At 30.3% G+C, this 15,377-nt stretch overlaps 3 protein-coding genes across 5 annotated transcripts; 1 reads left to right on the forward strand and 2 right to left on the reverse strand.

Annotated features, from left to right (window-relative positions):
• Nucleotides 1–1,597: 1,597 nt before the first annotated feature.
• Nucleotides 1,598–2,630, reverse strand: LOC123301701. The gene is made up of 2 exons (XM_044884563.1): nt 2,298–2,630; nt 1,598–1,742 (listed from the first exon to the last, which is right to left on the reverse strand). Exons 1-2 carry the CDS (start codon nt 2,603–2,605, stop codon nt 1,655–1,657), a joined length of 396 nt encoding a protein of 131 aa, XP_044740498.1. The 5' UTR covers nt 2,606–2,630; the 3' UTR covers nt 1,598–1,654.
• A 1,689-nt stretch (nt 2,631–4,319) lies between these two features.
• Nucleotides 4,320–11,301, reverse strand: LOC123301702 (MATH and LRR domain-containing protein PFE0570w-like). 3 transcript variants are annotated; one of them, XM_044884565.1, is made up of 9 exons: nt 11,242–11,301; nt 11,062–11,165; nt 10,948–10,995; nt 10,716–10,858; nt 9,682–9,788; nt 6,516–8,903; nt 6,300–6,428; nt 5,441–5,539; nt 4,320–4,712 (listed from the first exon to the last, which is right to left on the reverse strand). In XM_044884565.1, the coding sequence occupies exons 1-9, from the start codon at nt 11,270–11,272 to the stop codon at nt 4,552–4,554; spliced, it is 3,210 nt and encodes a 1,069-aa protein (XP_044740500.1). In that variant the 5' UTR covers nt 11,273–11,301; the 3' UTR covers nt 4,320–4,551. The 3 variants fall into 3 exon arrangements, with proteins under 3 accessions (XP_044740500.1, XP_044740501.1, XP_044740502.1); XM_044884567.1 differs by having other exon boundaries at nt 4,582–4,712; nt 5,427–5,539; XM_044884566.1 differs by lacking the exon at nt 5,441–5,539.
• Nucleotides 11,302–12,804: 1,503 nt separating this feature from the next.
• LOC123301703 (dnaJ homolog subfamily C member 25 homolog) lies at nt 12,805–14,246 on the forward strand. Its single transcript, XM_044884568.1, has one exon. It carries the CDS (start codon nt 12,974–12,976, stop codon nt 14,006–14,008), a length of 1,035 nt encoding a protein of 344 aa, XP_044740503.1. The 5' UTR covers nt 12,805–12,973; the 3' UTR covers nt 14,009–14,246.
• The last annotated feature ends 1,131 nt before the right edge of the window (nt 14,247–15,377 follow it).

Consider the following 15,377-nt stretch of genomic DNA (forward strand, 5'->3'; position numbering starts at 1 on the left):
GTAACTATTATTCAGTGTAAGTCTAGAAAAATTACTAAAAATACATGCAATATAATTTAATTTTTCTATTTCTATGTTGTAGGTTCGAGGTGGATATCCATTTCAGACGGTGGTCTCACAATTACAAGGTAAGTGGATTATGTAATTTGTTTTTTTCAACTTTATAAAGGATTTAAAATTATTTTCTTAAATTTCTATTTTCATTATTTTCTATTATTTTTTATTTGTTCCCGAATAGTTTATAGAATTTTCTTATTTTTCCTGAATTGTATATTTTTCACATTGTACTTATTGATATCTTAAATTATTATACAGCAAATTATTAAGTTGGACCTGGTGAGTTTTGGAATTAAAGATTTGTTCCAAAACATATTTCGACAATGGCATTTTACCCAGTCACTAGTCAACTAGGCAATTTGTATGATGTAACTGTAATAAAATGATCTAAAAATATCGTAAACTAGGCAATTTGTATGACATAAATACAATAAAATGCTCAAAAATATCGTCAACTAGGCAATTTGCATGACGTTAATGCAATAAAATGCTCTATATATGTCGTAAACTAGGCATTTTGTAAAAACAATCAAATGCTCTAAAAATATCATAAACTAGGCAATTTGTATGACGAAAATGTAATAAGATTCTCTAAGTGTTAAGGATGCGTTAGGGGTGGGAGAAAGGAGAACTGGAAAAGTATCAATTTAATTAAACAACCATAAATAAGTGATTAAAATGATTTATTTTTACAATTTTAAAAGTTCTTTGTGTATTTTCTTCATTTGTATTTTACTCATTTTTTTGTCATTTTCTCATGAATCATGATCATCTATAAACCTGCAAATAAAATATAATTCAAAGCAAGTAAAAATAAACAATTGACTAATTATCGAAACCCTCCCAATATCGGCTGCGACACTGACAGAGTGATAGCGGCTAAAATAATAGGCAATGCATGATGGGAAATGTGTCCAAACGTCAATCAGGTTTTGCAGTTTTTTTGGCAACTGTCCGAAACAAAAGTAAATCGATGAAAATGTCTATCTATTAATTAATATTATTGGTCGATGCAAATTATTTTTTACAACGCTGATTAATTATTATGTTAGGTTATAATCTGGGACACAATTCCCACACTATGATTGAATTACCCCCCGGCAAATGTTTCGGGTTACGGAACCCTAAAATTGTACTAGAAACATAACTAAGAACACCATTCATTAAATTACCTTTCTAACAAAATAAAATTGGTTCACCCATTTGGGAGTTAAAATGCCATGGATAGGCAGACAAACATAGCGGTCAAACTTATAAAACCCCTCTTTTGGGGGTTAAAAATATTATTATTTATAATATTTTTTTGTTTTATCAATATTTCTAAGTATTACATTAGCTGGAGTATTATAAGAATACTCCAACTTTTCCTAACATGATTTGATCAAAAATCCTGTGTTCGAATAATTTATTCTTGATTCGAATAATTCGACTTTCTAGATTTGGTTATAAACCAACATGCATATAAGTACAAAAAAACAACTACTTTTAATATTAAATGTTTTTTTATTACAATCTATTTATAGGTACTAGAAATTCCGGAACAATTTGACTTATGCACAACTTGTAATCCGACGGATTTCAATATATATATTTTATTTTATCGTAAGCCAAGAGATGATCCCTTCATTCTCGATTTTAACAGATTATGAGATACTAAAAATGTGTCGTGTGTCGGGTGGTCGAGTCTAAACACAAAGAAATTTATTTAAAAAAAAACTAGTTAACTAAAAATGAAAATAAAACACGCACAAAATGATCCAATTTTGAAATTCTATTTATCCAGATGCTTATTATAAAATATTAAAACGGGATTTTTGCTTTTACATGTTTTTAAAAACAGAATAAAAGAACAGGGTTTTGAAAGTTGACCCCCAATTTGACGTTATCATGCTCATTTGAAAACGCAACACTTTCGCAAAAAATTGGAGAGAAAGTTTGGTAGGATCGCCAAAAGAAAGTCACTTGCGAAATTTTAAGTATGTATATGTATTGATCATTTAACAAAAAGGATGCTGTCTCGCGGACTTAATGTTTGTTTACAATTGTCCGTCGGACAACTATACATCATTTTATTCTTGCCTATAATAACTGCGTGCCCTACGACTTACGCTGCTTCAACTCCCAGCCTGTCGAACAAAAGTCAGCACTTTAGATATAGAAGTTTAATGAATGTCTAAAATCCTCTGGGGACTTTTCGGGGCTAAGTCAAGAAAGTATTTAAAACAAAAAAACCTATTTACATTTTATTAAGAAGTATCAAAGCTTCTTCTAAACGTTTCCGTTTATTTGATAATTCAATTAAACTTTGCAAGGGTAGAAGATTAGTCGTGGATGTTGCTAAATTAAATATCAATTGATCAATTTCTTCGATTTTTTCATTGATTCCCGTTACATATTTCTCTAATTTCTTCTTAAAATGTGGATCATGTAAAAGTTTTTGCCGTTGTTTTTCGACAATTAATTCAGATTCAGCAATGGTAATAATACTTTTCACACAGTTACGTTTTAGATTTGCAATAGTTTTCGTTCTTTTTGGTTCTTGTCTCATCTTTTTCTAGGTTTTTCCGGAATATTTCTTTTTTTATTTATGATTGTTTTTCTCTAACTACTTTACCATTTATTATTTTTTTAAATCTTTACAAAATTGTAAAAATATATTCACTTTAACAAATATTATTTGTCAAAAAATCCCGTCAAGCCAAAAACATGCTTGAGCAATTACTTTTCAAGGAACCTTGTTTATTTTTCAAGGAGCCTTTGTAAATTTGTTGTTACTAGGATACTCCTGGGATTAGAAAATCTTAATAACCACAAAAAAAATATTGTATTTGGACATGAAAGAGGAATATTAGCTAAAAAGTTGAATCTACACAATTTGATTACACACCGAGTGAGACAAAGTATACCTGAGCTTTCAAAATAACGATGCAATGGAAATCTTAAAAGTGTTTTCTCTGAATTCGATCCATGATAGTCTTATTATTATCTAATCATTTGACTTGCCTTCTTGTTCTGGCCAGTATATTGAATCAAAAGAAACACAGACAAAATAAAACACAATACTATTAAGTTTTTTTTTTTTAATTTATAAAATTATGTCTTTAATTCACAGTTAAAAATTATAATTGTTTTGTCTTTGGAAATTTACTCGAATTAAAACAAAAACAAACAAATCTCCTAGTACAAGATCCTGATCCAGCTTCATCAATGAATATACAGTGTGTCCCCGGATAGAGGTAACTATACAAAAACGAAGGGTAGTTTACAAAAAAAAAAAAAATAATAATAGTGATATCAAATTTTTGGCTACCCTGTACATTATTAAGAAGTTGTAAATATTCCTACTTCTTATAAAGAATGACTTTTTTTCTTAAAATGCAAAATAAGAAAATTTACAAGTATAGTTACCTCTATCACTATACACACTATATCTTAAATTCACAGTTAAAAATTATAACTTTTTTTAATTTATAAAATTATATCTAAAAATCACAGTTAAAAATTATAATTTTTTTTAATTTATAAAATTATATCTTAAATTCACAGTTAAAAAATATAATTTTTTTGTCTTTGGAAATTTACTCGAATTAAAACAAAATCAAACAAATCTAATATTAAAAGATTCTGATCCAGCTTCATCAATGAATATATAATTAAACAAAAACGTGCCAGAGTTGCTGCCCCGTGTACCTGCAAGGCTATACCGTAAATAATAATTATAGAACTAAATGGTAAACAGGATGTATTTACCAATAAAAGTGATTTGTTTTTCTTTAAAGATAATTTTTGTTCAAATTGAATGAACAAACGCGCAAAAAGCTAGATTTTTGTTATCAACCAGGTGGAAAAAATATTTGAAGAAATAATAAGTCTTAAAAACTCTTAAACAGTCTTAGAAACTCTGAAAGTCTCAGGAACTTTGAATAACTATGAATTTCTAAACGTTTTTACAGGACTGTCTAATTCAGAGTTATTCAGACTTATTCAATCTGAATTACAGGCCAAAAACGTTTAGAAATTCAGAGTACCTAAGACTTTTTAAGACTTATTCTTTCTTCAAATATTTTTCCACCAGGGCGATTTTGGCTAAACTTTTCGGTTTACAAAAAGAATGTTTCAAACAAAAAATGGCTGCGTATTTATAAAACACAATTTTCTAATTTAAAGCGTTCACCTAATGTTTGTCAGTTATGAATCAGAATGAAGTTTTAAATTAAACCTGAAAACTTAGATCGAATTCGAAACCGATATAAGATGTGTGCCTTTGAAAGTAAAATTTATCGTTTGAAGCATTTTTACTCGATTTTAATTTATCGAGTTTCATACATATATAAAAAGAAGCACCCTGTATTTACAACCATTATAATTATTAATAATCGCTAGTCTTGCCGAGATGTGGGACGTCAACCCTAAGCCGCAATCTTAGACAATGTAATTATGAATTAAATTTTAAAATAATCATGTTAATTAAATTATTAAACGAGTAAATAAAAATTAAAATTCTGTAAATTGAGAAAGATTGGAAAAATTTTCTTCGCCTAAAACAATATCAATTTGTTCTTCAACAGTGCTGTCATATAATTTCACACGTCCATTTTTGGAATGACATAAATATGGTGTATTTTCGGGACGAAGAGCGGGGTGAATTATGGCATCTATAAAAAAAAAATCGTTAAGTTAATCATTCACGTAAAAATAATATTACCCAGTTATAATAAACATATAGGGTGCACCATATTTTATGTCAGTAAGTAAACATTGAATATCTTTGGTCCTTTGCAATTTATTTGTACTAGTTTTTGAATACAACCAAGTGGCTACCTTTAATAGCCAAAACAAAATGTGTTCTTTTTCCAACGTTCATCTTATATTGTATACCGAGAAACAAATTATTTTTTTACTTTAATCTTCGTTGGATTCTTTGGGATAAACTGCACACAGAATATTTTTTAGTTTACCTAAAATTCGCCGGAATAAAAATCTCTGTTATCTTTATGAAATTATAAAAAATTATCATCGATTCAACAAATTTTACGAGTGTAATCAGATTGGCGAAAAATAGTTTTCCCTTTAAGTTTCAGATCCGGAATTTATCCCAAATTTAGTGTTTATTATTACTGGATAAATAGTTAAAACAAAGAGCTTTTACATTCCAAAAAGAGAATCCGCAATTTATTACATATTTTAAACATTTTGCCAACTCCACCGAAAGTACGGCTCCGAGAAGAGCGACTTTTGTGGTTTCAACCCTAGGCCAAAAAGTTAGTATCGTAACATAATATTTAACTAAAATTGTATAAAAAAAACAGTGCCCGCTACCCTAATTTGGAATGTATAAAGCTCATAAAATTAACCATTAAAATAATTACAATTATTTTTCAACCTGATACATTCTTCTTCGTATTCGATTTTTTTCGACCCCTTCTTTTTGGTTTTACTTCTATTTTATCTGCTCTGTCTTCAGATTCATTTGATTTTTGATCTAAACAAAATTTATAAAGTTTAAAGAACGGATTCAATACTGTACATTCATTATGGAAATTGGATTTTGAATCAAATCTAAATGAAACAAGTGAAAACAAAGAATTGAGTGAGTTAATTGTTGAAATACCATGCATAATAGTGTTGATTACTCTTTCACATTACACATACATATACAATTTATCTAATACATACTATACAATTTACGCCTACTCTGCGCCCTCACAGATAAATAGTGATGTTTACGAAAAAATGTTTCAAACAAAAGTTGTTTATTTTTGGATAAGGAACATTTTTTACATTTAAACTTTTGTTCTATCTCTAACGATTTACAAGATAGTAAACGGGCCCATAGGTCAAGACACAAATTACCTATGTTGCTCATTTACGAACTCGACCTCACTTTTTACGACCTGAGTACGCTGTAAAAATTTCAGCTTGATATCTTTTTTCGTTTTTGAGTTATCGTGCCCACGGACAGACGGGCAACCGGAAATGGATTAATTAGATGATTTTATAAACACCTATACCAAAATTTTGTTCGTACCATCAATATTTTTAAGCGTTACAAACTTGGGACTAAACTTAGTATACCTTAAGAAATACCTTATAAAAATAGCGATATATCAGAAAATAATCACTCAATCGTTAAATAAACACGATTTTTGTAATTTTTGGGTAAAAAATTACCTTATATAGCAAGTTTCATCAAAATCAGGAACGAAAAATTTTGTATTTTTGAATGTTTATATCTTTCTTACCTTTGTTGTTTGTGTTTTTCACAAGTTTTTCTAATGTTTCGCCTTCCCAATATTTCAACGGTCCAGATCGAACTCGACCACGTAAACTATATTGTATATGTGGTATTGGATTTATATTTTCTAAAACAACTATAAAAAAAATACAAGTAGAGACGATAACAACAAATAAGAGTTAATTGTTTAAATAACAATGTTTTTTTTCTACAAAAATCTTACCTTTAGGACTTCTCTCTAAATTTTCACATTTACTTTTCCGAACAGCATTTACTTTTCCGATATAAGATTCTGAAAAAAGCTGACCATCGTGATCATCGTCCTCGGTTGCGCAACTAAAGCTATTATCGACTGTTTTAGATAATTCTAAATTAGATTGTTTTGGTTTGGATATTCGTGAAATTTTCGTTAATTTTCTACGTTCAATTAACGGTGATGACTTATTGGCTGCACGTTTCTGGAAGATTTTCTCAATATCGATTTCTGTATTATTTATATTCGTTTCGAAATTTTGAGTTTCTACTGATGAATTATTTTCGAAAGATGTTTGTAAGTTTTTACATATAAATGAATTTCTTGTATCATCTTCGTTATATTTTTCTGAATTGATCGTTTCCCATTGATTATTTCTTTCACAATCTTCGTCATACATTTTATTTGTCGAAATGTTCTTTTCTGTTGTTAGTACCCCTTCAGATGCACGTTCCTGGTGGATTTTTTTAATATCGAATTTCGATTTTGTATTATTATTACATGGTTCGACCATTTGTGTTTCTGATGATGAACTAATTTCGATAACTGTTTCATTTTTTCTTTGAACTTTTTTTGGAGTACTTTGATGTACATTAAAAGTATCTTTCGTCACAAATGAATTTAAAATACGTTCATTTTCTTTTTGGAAACCGATCGGTTCGTAATTTTTTCTTGAATCCGAAACAAGAGGATAATCGTTTTCGACCGATGATCTAATCAAAGTGTTATTCTCAACTGCTACATTATCTGGAGTTATTGTTTTGGATACCAAAGTACCCGAATCAGATTGTTTTGATATTCTTGAAATTTTCGTAAAGTGTCTCCTTTCATTTAACGATGATGACCTTCCGATCACACGTTTCTGTGGGATTTCATTACCTGGTTTTAAATTTGTTTGAAATTTGTTTTGATGAACACTATGGGTACCTTTGGATACAAATAAACTTGAAACACCTTCGTTCTCTTTTTGGAAGTCGATTTTTTCGTTGTAAATTTTTCTTGGATCGTTTTCGGCTGACGATCTTACCAAAGTTTTATTCTCGATTGTTACATTATCTGGAATTATTGTCTTGGATAATCCCGAATCAGATGATTGTGGTTTGAATATTCTCGAAATTTTCGTAATTTTTCTTCTTTCAGTTAACGGTAACGACCTACTGGCCGCACGTTTCTGGGGGATTTTCTCAATATCGTATTCGGTTATTGGTGAATTATTTTCGAAAGGTGTTTCAAATTTATTTAGATTACTTTGATTTACATTATAGGGACCTTCCCATACAAATGAATTTCTTGTATCATTTTCGTTATCCTTTTGTGAATCGATTGCCTCTTTGCGATAATTTTTTTTTGAGTATTCTTCCATTTTATTTGTAGAAATTTTCGTATATTTTTTCATTTTAGGAGATCTTTCAAGTGTACGTTTCGGAGTAAAATCAATATCGATTAATGTTTTACTTGTTTCGAAACTTTGATTTTCAGATGATGACGTATTTTCGACAACTTTTTCATTACTTAGTCCGAAATTTCTACTCTGAGTACTTTGATGTAAAATATTTTTACTTTTTCTACGTATTTTACGGTTTCTTAAATACGCAGAACGTGTCGAGCTTACTAGAGAGGATTTTTTACTTGGAATACCCATTATATCAGGACTTATTGGTAATGATGGAGTTTTTATTTCCGGAATTTCTGTTGTATTTATTTCAAACGTTTCCGTTTGGGTAGATTTAATTGCGGTTTGTTCTTTCGCCCTTTCACTATCAATATCAATAATTTGATCTTTTAATTGAATAAGATTTTGTATTAAACCCTCAATTGATTTAACTACTTTAGCAAGTTTAATTCTTTTATTCTTATTATCTTCCGACATCGAACTATTTTCAGTTGAATGATTTCGTTTTCTATTATTCGTGACCGAATCATTTGAGTGCGAATTTTCATTAAATTCGTTAACTGTTTCTAATAAGCAATCATTTTGTTGATTTTGTAATTGGGAAACTATATTTTCTGTATTTTGCGATTGTTTTTCTAAATTCGATTTTTTTATTAAAACATTTGATAAAATTTTCACTTGTTCCTCGGAACTTTCAACTAACTTATACGTATTATTGATAAACCGTTTAGAAGGTTCGTCTTGAACTAATGTAGAATTTTCGTGCGATATTATACTATCGCAAGTTTTATTCGAATATTCTGATTGATTGTCATTAATTTCATCATTTAAATCCGATATAGATTGGGGCCAATGAAAATCGTTTGGTTTTTGTAACCGAACGTAATCTGCCCATGTAGCAGTAACTGTTTCCCAATCTTCAGGGAAACCATTTTTAAATTTTTCTACTATATACATTGGTAAATCTAAAACAAAATTATTTTCTACAATAATGAATAGGGAATATTCATGAAATTTAAATTTGGTTCAAATATTTTTCTTCCGTAACTTTAATGACTGGACATTTCAACTAAACCATTATTTTAGTAATTAATATCTTTTTAATTACTTAAAATTAATTAATAAAAGTACAAATTCAGTGAGGGCATTTAAAAATATTTCTAAAACGGAAATTCAAATTTTTATACGGACGTGACATCATAGTACGGGCTTGTCAAATTTCTTGATATACTGTATGATATTAATTACTTACATTTTATATGGTATTTCATTAAATTGTACTATTCTATGGCTTTTTATTAGAAAACTTAATAATAACGAGTGTAAATTCTGTGTTGTAAATTCATTTTTTTGAAGTGTAAATTATACATTGAACTGTCATAAATTGACAGATCACGTACTTATACGTCAACAAGAGAGAGAGCAAAAAAAAACTGCGTTTAAATATCTCAAAACTATAATGTATTTTAAATTTTTTTGTATTTTAAAGCGTTCATCTAATGATGTTTTTAATTGAATTTGAAAAATTAGATCGAATTCGATGCCAGATTTTCTTCGATTAAATTTATTTATCGCATTTCAAGCATATGTCATTTAAAAAAAAAGGACTTTGTAGAAATGCACTATATCGATCATGATCTAGTTCATACTCGCATTTGGGCGCGTTTTCGAGTGTCCACAAACTTTTTTGATGGATGTAACCGTAAAATCTTAAAGCCTTGCAGCTTCATAGCCAAAATTTACCTTTGTTTATTGAGATTGTTCCTCGTAATTTTTGTTTATTATAGCCTTTGTCAAGCAATTCCGTATTGGATAATCTTTTTTGAATCGAACGTCCACGTTCAAAACCACTGGAACAAAAATTTGTATTTGATAATGATTCAATTATCAAAAATTAAAGACTCGAATATTTAGATTTAAGATTAGTCATTTTTCAACGTCTGGAAAATTTGAAATGCTGGCAAACGAGTTCTTAAATATTTTTTCCTCATACTTTGGAACTAGGGTTGCCCCCCTCTAAGTTTCGGGAAGTCAGAAGATAAAACAGGGGGGTGGGGCTTGGTTTTATAACTCAAGAACGTCTGGACCAAATTTAATGATCTCTGATTTGTTGGATTCGTCCAGATTAAGAAGTTATTCGTGCATAACTTTAAAAAAACCGTAGTTGGGTGTGTTGAAATTGCCCAGCGAACACGACGTCAGCTAGTAAATTTATTTTGATACGGAGATTTGGGAGGAACTACATGGTTTTCATCTTTCCCCGAAGAAGAAGGAGAATCGCTCATTACTGGAAATTTTCGCAAGGTATGCGACAGGCCAAACTGCGTATAACTGCAGCTACGCCGTTCAACTGTTCACGCCTGGAACAACACAGTTAAGAAGGATGGTGGAACTCTTGACAAAACGCTGTCGATTGAACTATTACCTTCACAACATGGGAATCTCTGATGATCCCACTTGTAGCGCCTGTATGGGGAACGACAAAATCTCCATACTTGATATTTGCAGAAACCTGCAGGGCGTTAAATTGAGAATGTTTGGGGCCGAAATCTTGTATTCATCATTCCTGGAACAAAGCCCGGCGGAGAAGCTGTAAGCTTTCTGCTTAAAATAGCATGTCTTACGCAGAAACGTCTCGTCTTTGGGTGTCAGATTGTTCTGAAGGAAGGCATTGAAGATTCCTTGTTTTTGAAGACCAAAAAAAGGGGGGTAATCTCCGGTTAATTTGAAATTTGGATTTTGCAGCCCTATATTGAAATAAAAAATGATTTCCTTACTCTTTAGTTTGTCCTTTAACTGCAATCTGTAAATTCCTATTCAGGTATGGAGTCCATGAAAAAAATTCAATTTCGTTAACGGTTGGCGGTGGCATTAATTTATATGAATCATTCTCCTTATCGCTATCGTTATTTGGCACACTCTAAACAAAAAAATATCCAAAAAATATTAGTTCAAATTTCGCAATATAAAATTCAAACCCTAAGGTATAAACAAAAAAATGTAACTTACAGCCGATGCGATTTTCGACGATAATATATTTGCATCTTCTTGTTGCCACTAAAATTATTAGTTTTAAATTAAAGGAATTAAATAATTTTAATTTAATTAGCACACTTAACTTACATTTGTTTGACATAAATCGATTTTGGGAAAATCTGGCATAATTGCTGGTTTAGAAGGGACGTGTTTATTTGGAATCCGTTGACTTATACTTGTTAAATTTGTATCTAAATTTTAACACACACAAAAAAAAACCAAAATAACAATTTTAACTTATTGTTTAATATTTAAAAAATTATTTACCTGACGGATAAAACTCAAATTTTTCACTCATATTTAAAAACTTTCTTATTTAAATTGTATAATTTGTCGGATTAATTAAAAACTTCAAATAATCCAACCGTTTCATGTTTAAACATGTTTTTAAAACTTGGATAACAAAACTATGGATAACAAAAAATCCCTAGAAAAAGTAAAGGCTCTTCAATCAAAAACTATTATAACCAGTCTGTCCGACAATCGACAATACGGAATATTAATGTATTTTTTTTAAATATTTTTAATTCATTGTTTACACCGTTATAATAAAGTAAAAAATATAAATACTGCTTAAAAATGCTGTATTTAAGTGTAAAAAAATATTTAAAATACATTAAAATTTTGAGATATTTAAACGCAGTTTTTTGGCGCTCTCTATTGATGACGTATAAGTACGTGATCTGTCAATTGGTGACAGTTCATGTATAATTTACACTTAAAAAAATGAATTCACAACACAGAATTAAAAGTCGAAGAATAAAATAATTTAATGAAATACCATATAAAATGTAAGTAATTAATATCATACAGTATGTCAACAAATTTGACATGCCCGTACTATGATGTCACGTCCGTATAAAAATTGGAATTTCCGTTTTAGAAATATTTTTAAATGCCCTCACTGAATTTGTACTTTTATTAATTATTTTTAAGTAATTAAAAAGATATGAATTACTAACATAATGGTTTAGTTGAAATGTCCAGTCATTAAAGTTACGGAAGAAAAATATTTGAACCAAATTTAAATTTCATGAATATTCCCTATTTTTATCTCATTACGAGGCAGTCATTAGGCTTGGTTTTCTTGGTCTACGACACACTTAGACCATAGAGACTGTTGTGATATCCAAAAAGGGTTGGCCCATTCTTGGGTCACTACTCCGAAAAACCATTTCAAGGTATTTAAGAACAGCAGAAGGGTTTTGACGTCAATGGACTTTCAGGTCCTCATGATAGGAGCTGAACAGTGATTAGATTTAAAGAAAAACAAGTGAAAAAAAAAAATTGACTCAGTTAATTGTTGAAATACCATGTATAAACAATGTTGATTAAGCAATTTTATATGGTATTTCATTAAATTATATTATTCTACGACTTTTTATTAGAAAACTTAATAATAACGAGTGTAAATTCTATGTTATAAATTCATTTTTTTAAAGTGTAAATTATACATTGAACTGTCACCAATTGACAGATCACGTACTTATACGTCATCAAGAGAGGGCGCCAAAAAAACTGCGTTTAAATATCTCAAAATTATAATGTATTTTAAATATTTTTTTCCACTTAAATACAGTATTTTTAAGCAGTATTTATATTTTTTACTTTGTTATAACGGTGTAAACAATGAATTAATAATGTAAAAAAATACATGAATATTCCCTATTGACCTATGTTGGTCTTTTACGAACTTTATCTCACTTTTTACGTCAAAGAAAATAAACGCATAAGAAAACCACTTCGATTATGTGTCTCAACCTTTATATACCGTTATACTTGTCTACTTGGCAGTGACACAGACCTAAATACTGAGAAGTGTCAATTACCTTCAAAAAAAAAAAAATCGGCACGTCAAATGAAACGGTTAAAATTTTTAAGGTGGTGATAAAAATGTAGTGATGCATGAAACTGATTACGTAGACATCAATGAAACTCAATTGAAAAAACAAATTGCACAGCAGCAATTTTATCACTATGTAATTATTGGAAATTTTGAATGAAAAAAGTGACACAAAATTTGATTGAAAACATGGCACTAATTAATTTATTACAATTATTATTAATTTTAATCACGACAACAAATGCTCAACTTCTAGAAGGATTATACTGTGGTAAAGAGAATTGTTACGATGTTCTGGGTGTTACACGTGAATCAACCAAATCCGAAATATCGAAAAATTATCGTCAACTCGCACGAAAATATCATCCGGATTTACATCGTACCGAAGAAGCGAAAAGTATCGCTGAAGAACAATTTAAAAAAATCGCCACCGCTTATGAAATTTTAAAAGATGAAGAAACACGCACCGATTATGATTATATGTTAGATAATCCCGATGAATATTACGCTCATTATTATCGATATTATCGACGTCGTGTTGCACCCAAGGTTGATGTTCGTATTGTGCTAGCTGTAACGATTACAATTATATCGATTATACAATATTATAGTGCGTGGCAACGTTATGAAGAAGCGATTAAATATTTTATGTCGTTACCGAAATATCGAAACAAAGCAATGGATTTTGCACGTCAAGAAGGTTTAATGCCAAATCCAAAAGCGACGAAACGTAAAAGTAAAAGTGAACAAAAAGAAGAAATGGAATCGATAATACGAAAAATCATTGAAGAAAATATGGATATTAAAGGTTCATATGCAAAACCACAAATCAAGGATATTTTATGGATTCAGCTGTTAATATCCCCTTATACCCTAGTTATGTATTTCGTGTGGTATGTGTCGTGGATCTATAAATATAATTTGTTAAAACGACCGTACGGTACCGAAGAAAAATTATATTTAATACGAAAATATATGAAAATGGGACAACATCAATTTAACGGTTTGGAAGAGCACAAGAAAGAGGAATTCTTAGAACGGGAATTATGGATTAAAGAGAATTTTACGGCGTGGCAAGCAGAAGAGGAAGAAAATATGAAAAAATCATTAGCGGAAAATTCGAAATATAAAGCGTATCGTAGATATATTAAAAATCATGGTGTTAGTCGAATGACTTTCGATGACTCTTAAAAATTATTGTTTTTTTTCTAATGTTTTTTTTAATAAGTAGAAAATTTGGTTAAAAAAAAATTTTTAAGTGTTTATTTTTTTTTTAAACGGATATTTTAGGTCTGGAACCAGTCGAAGTATTTGACAGTAATTTCAAAGCGGCTGGAAATTCGATTAAGGTTAGGTTAGGTTTGAGTGGCTGTCCTGGGGTGGGACACACTTAGACCATAGGGTCCGTTGTGATACTGTAAATGGGTTGGCCCATCCCCGGCCAACTACTCCATGAACCATTTGAAGCTGTTTAAGAACAGCAGGAGGGTTTTGACGTCGGCTGACTTTAGGTCGGAGAGGTCGTCAAAGATAGGCTGGTTCAAGTAAGTCCATCTCCTCATGACAAGAGCTGGGCAGTGACAGAGAAGATGAGACATTGTCTCCTCCTCGTCATCACTGAGACAGCTCCTGCAGTAGCCGTGATACACTGCCAGGCCTAAGCTCCCTTGAAAGAGAATGTATTCGGCATCCACGCTATGAAAATGTTCGTAAAAGCCTCTCATATTTCAAATCGCTCTAAAGTTACTATCAAATACAACGTCTGGTTCTAAACCAATTCGCTTTATTTATTTTCCAAAGAGTGAAGTGGGTAGTGTAGCCCGGGGGCAAAGTTTAAAATCTATTTACTCCACAATTAATAAATTTAATTCAAGCATCATATCTGTTTTTTTATTGGACCTTATTTTTATTATTGCTTGAAAAAGTGTAATAATAACTGCCTAGGGATTCCGAGGGAAGATCAAAAGAGAAGAAGGCAAGATAAATTTAGAGAAGGATGCCAAATTGATATACGAAAACCAAAAATAACTGCGTCACATTGCCTGGGGGGGTCACAAAGAATTCCATTGTCTATGGTCCCCGACATGATTACGATAAAGTATCACATGTCAAACCTCGATAGTTTCGCACATTAGTTTACTCTCTTAAAATTTTGAATTTGGTGCCAGTGTAATTAAGGAATTTATCGCACAATAAATATTTTTTCTAGGCTCCTTAAAAGAATAGTCCCCGGTACTGCAAATTTTCGTAGGGGAAAAAGTTAACTATCTCTTGAGTTTTCAGCCGTTTTGAATCAACTGTCAGGTCAAATTTTAACTATGCCCCCAAAACCTGGTTAAATTTATCTCCACTTCACTCTAAATTTTTTCGATAGTTCCTAATTTCGTACTAACATTTTTGTATGGTTGTTATAAAATAGATTTTTTTTAAAACGTATTTACAAGTCTTAAATTTTTATTCTGGAACTGCACCGATGATAAGAAATGAAAAAAACCCTGTATATAGGAGGAACAAGTTGAATTTACAAAATTTTAAAATTCCCTAATGAATGTTTCGTATA

Source organism: Chrysoperla carnea, chromosome 5 (genome assembly GCF_905475395.1).
Source record: "Chrysoperla carnea chromosome 5, inChrCarn1.1, whole genome shotgun sequence".
NCBI lineage: Eukaryota > Metazoa > Arthropoda > Insecta > Neuroptera > Chrysopidae > Chrysoperla > Chrysoperla carnea.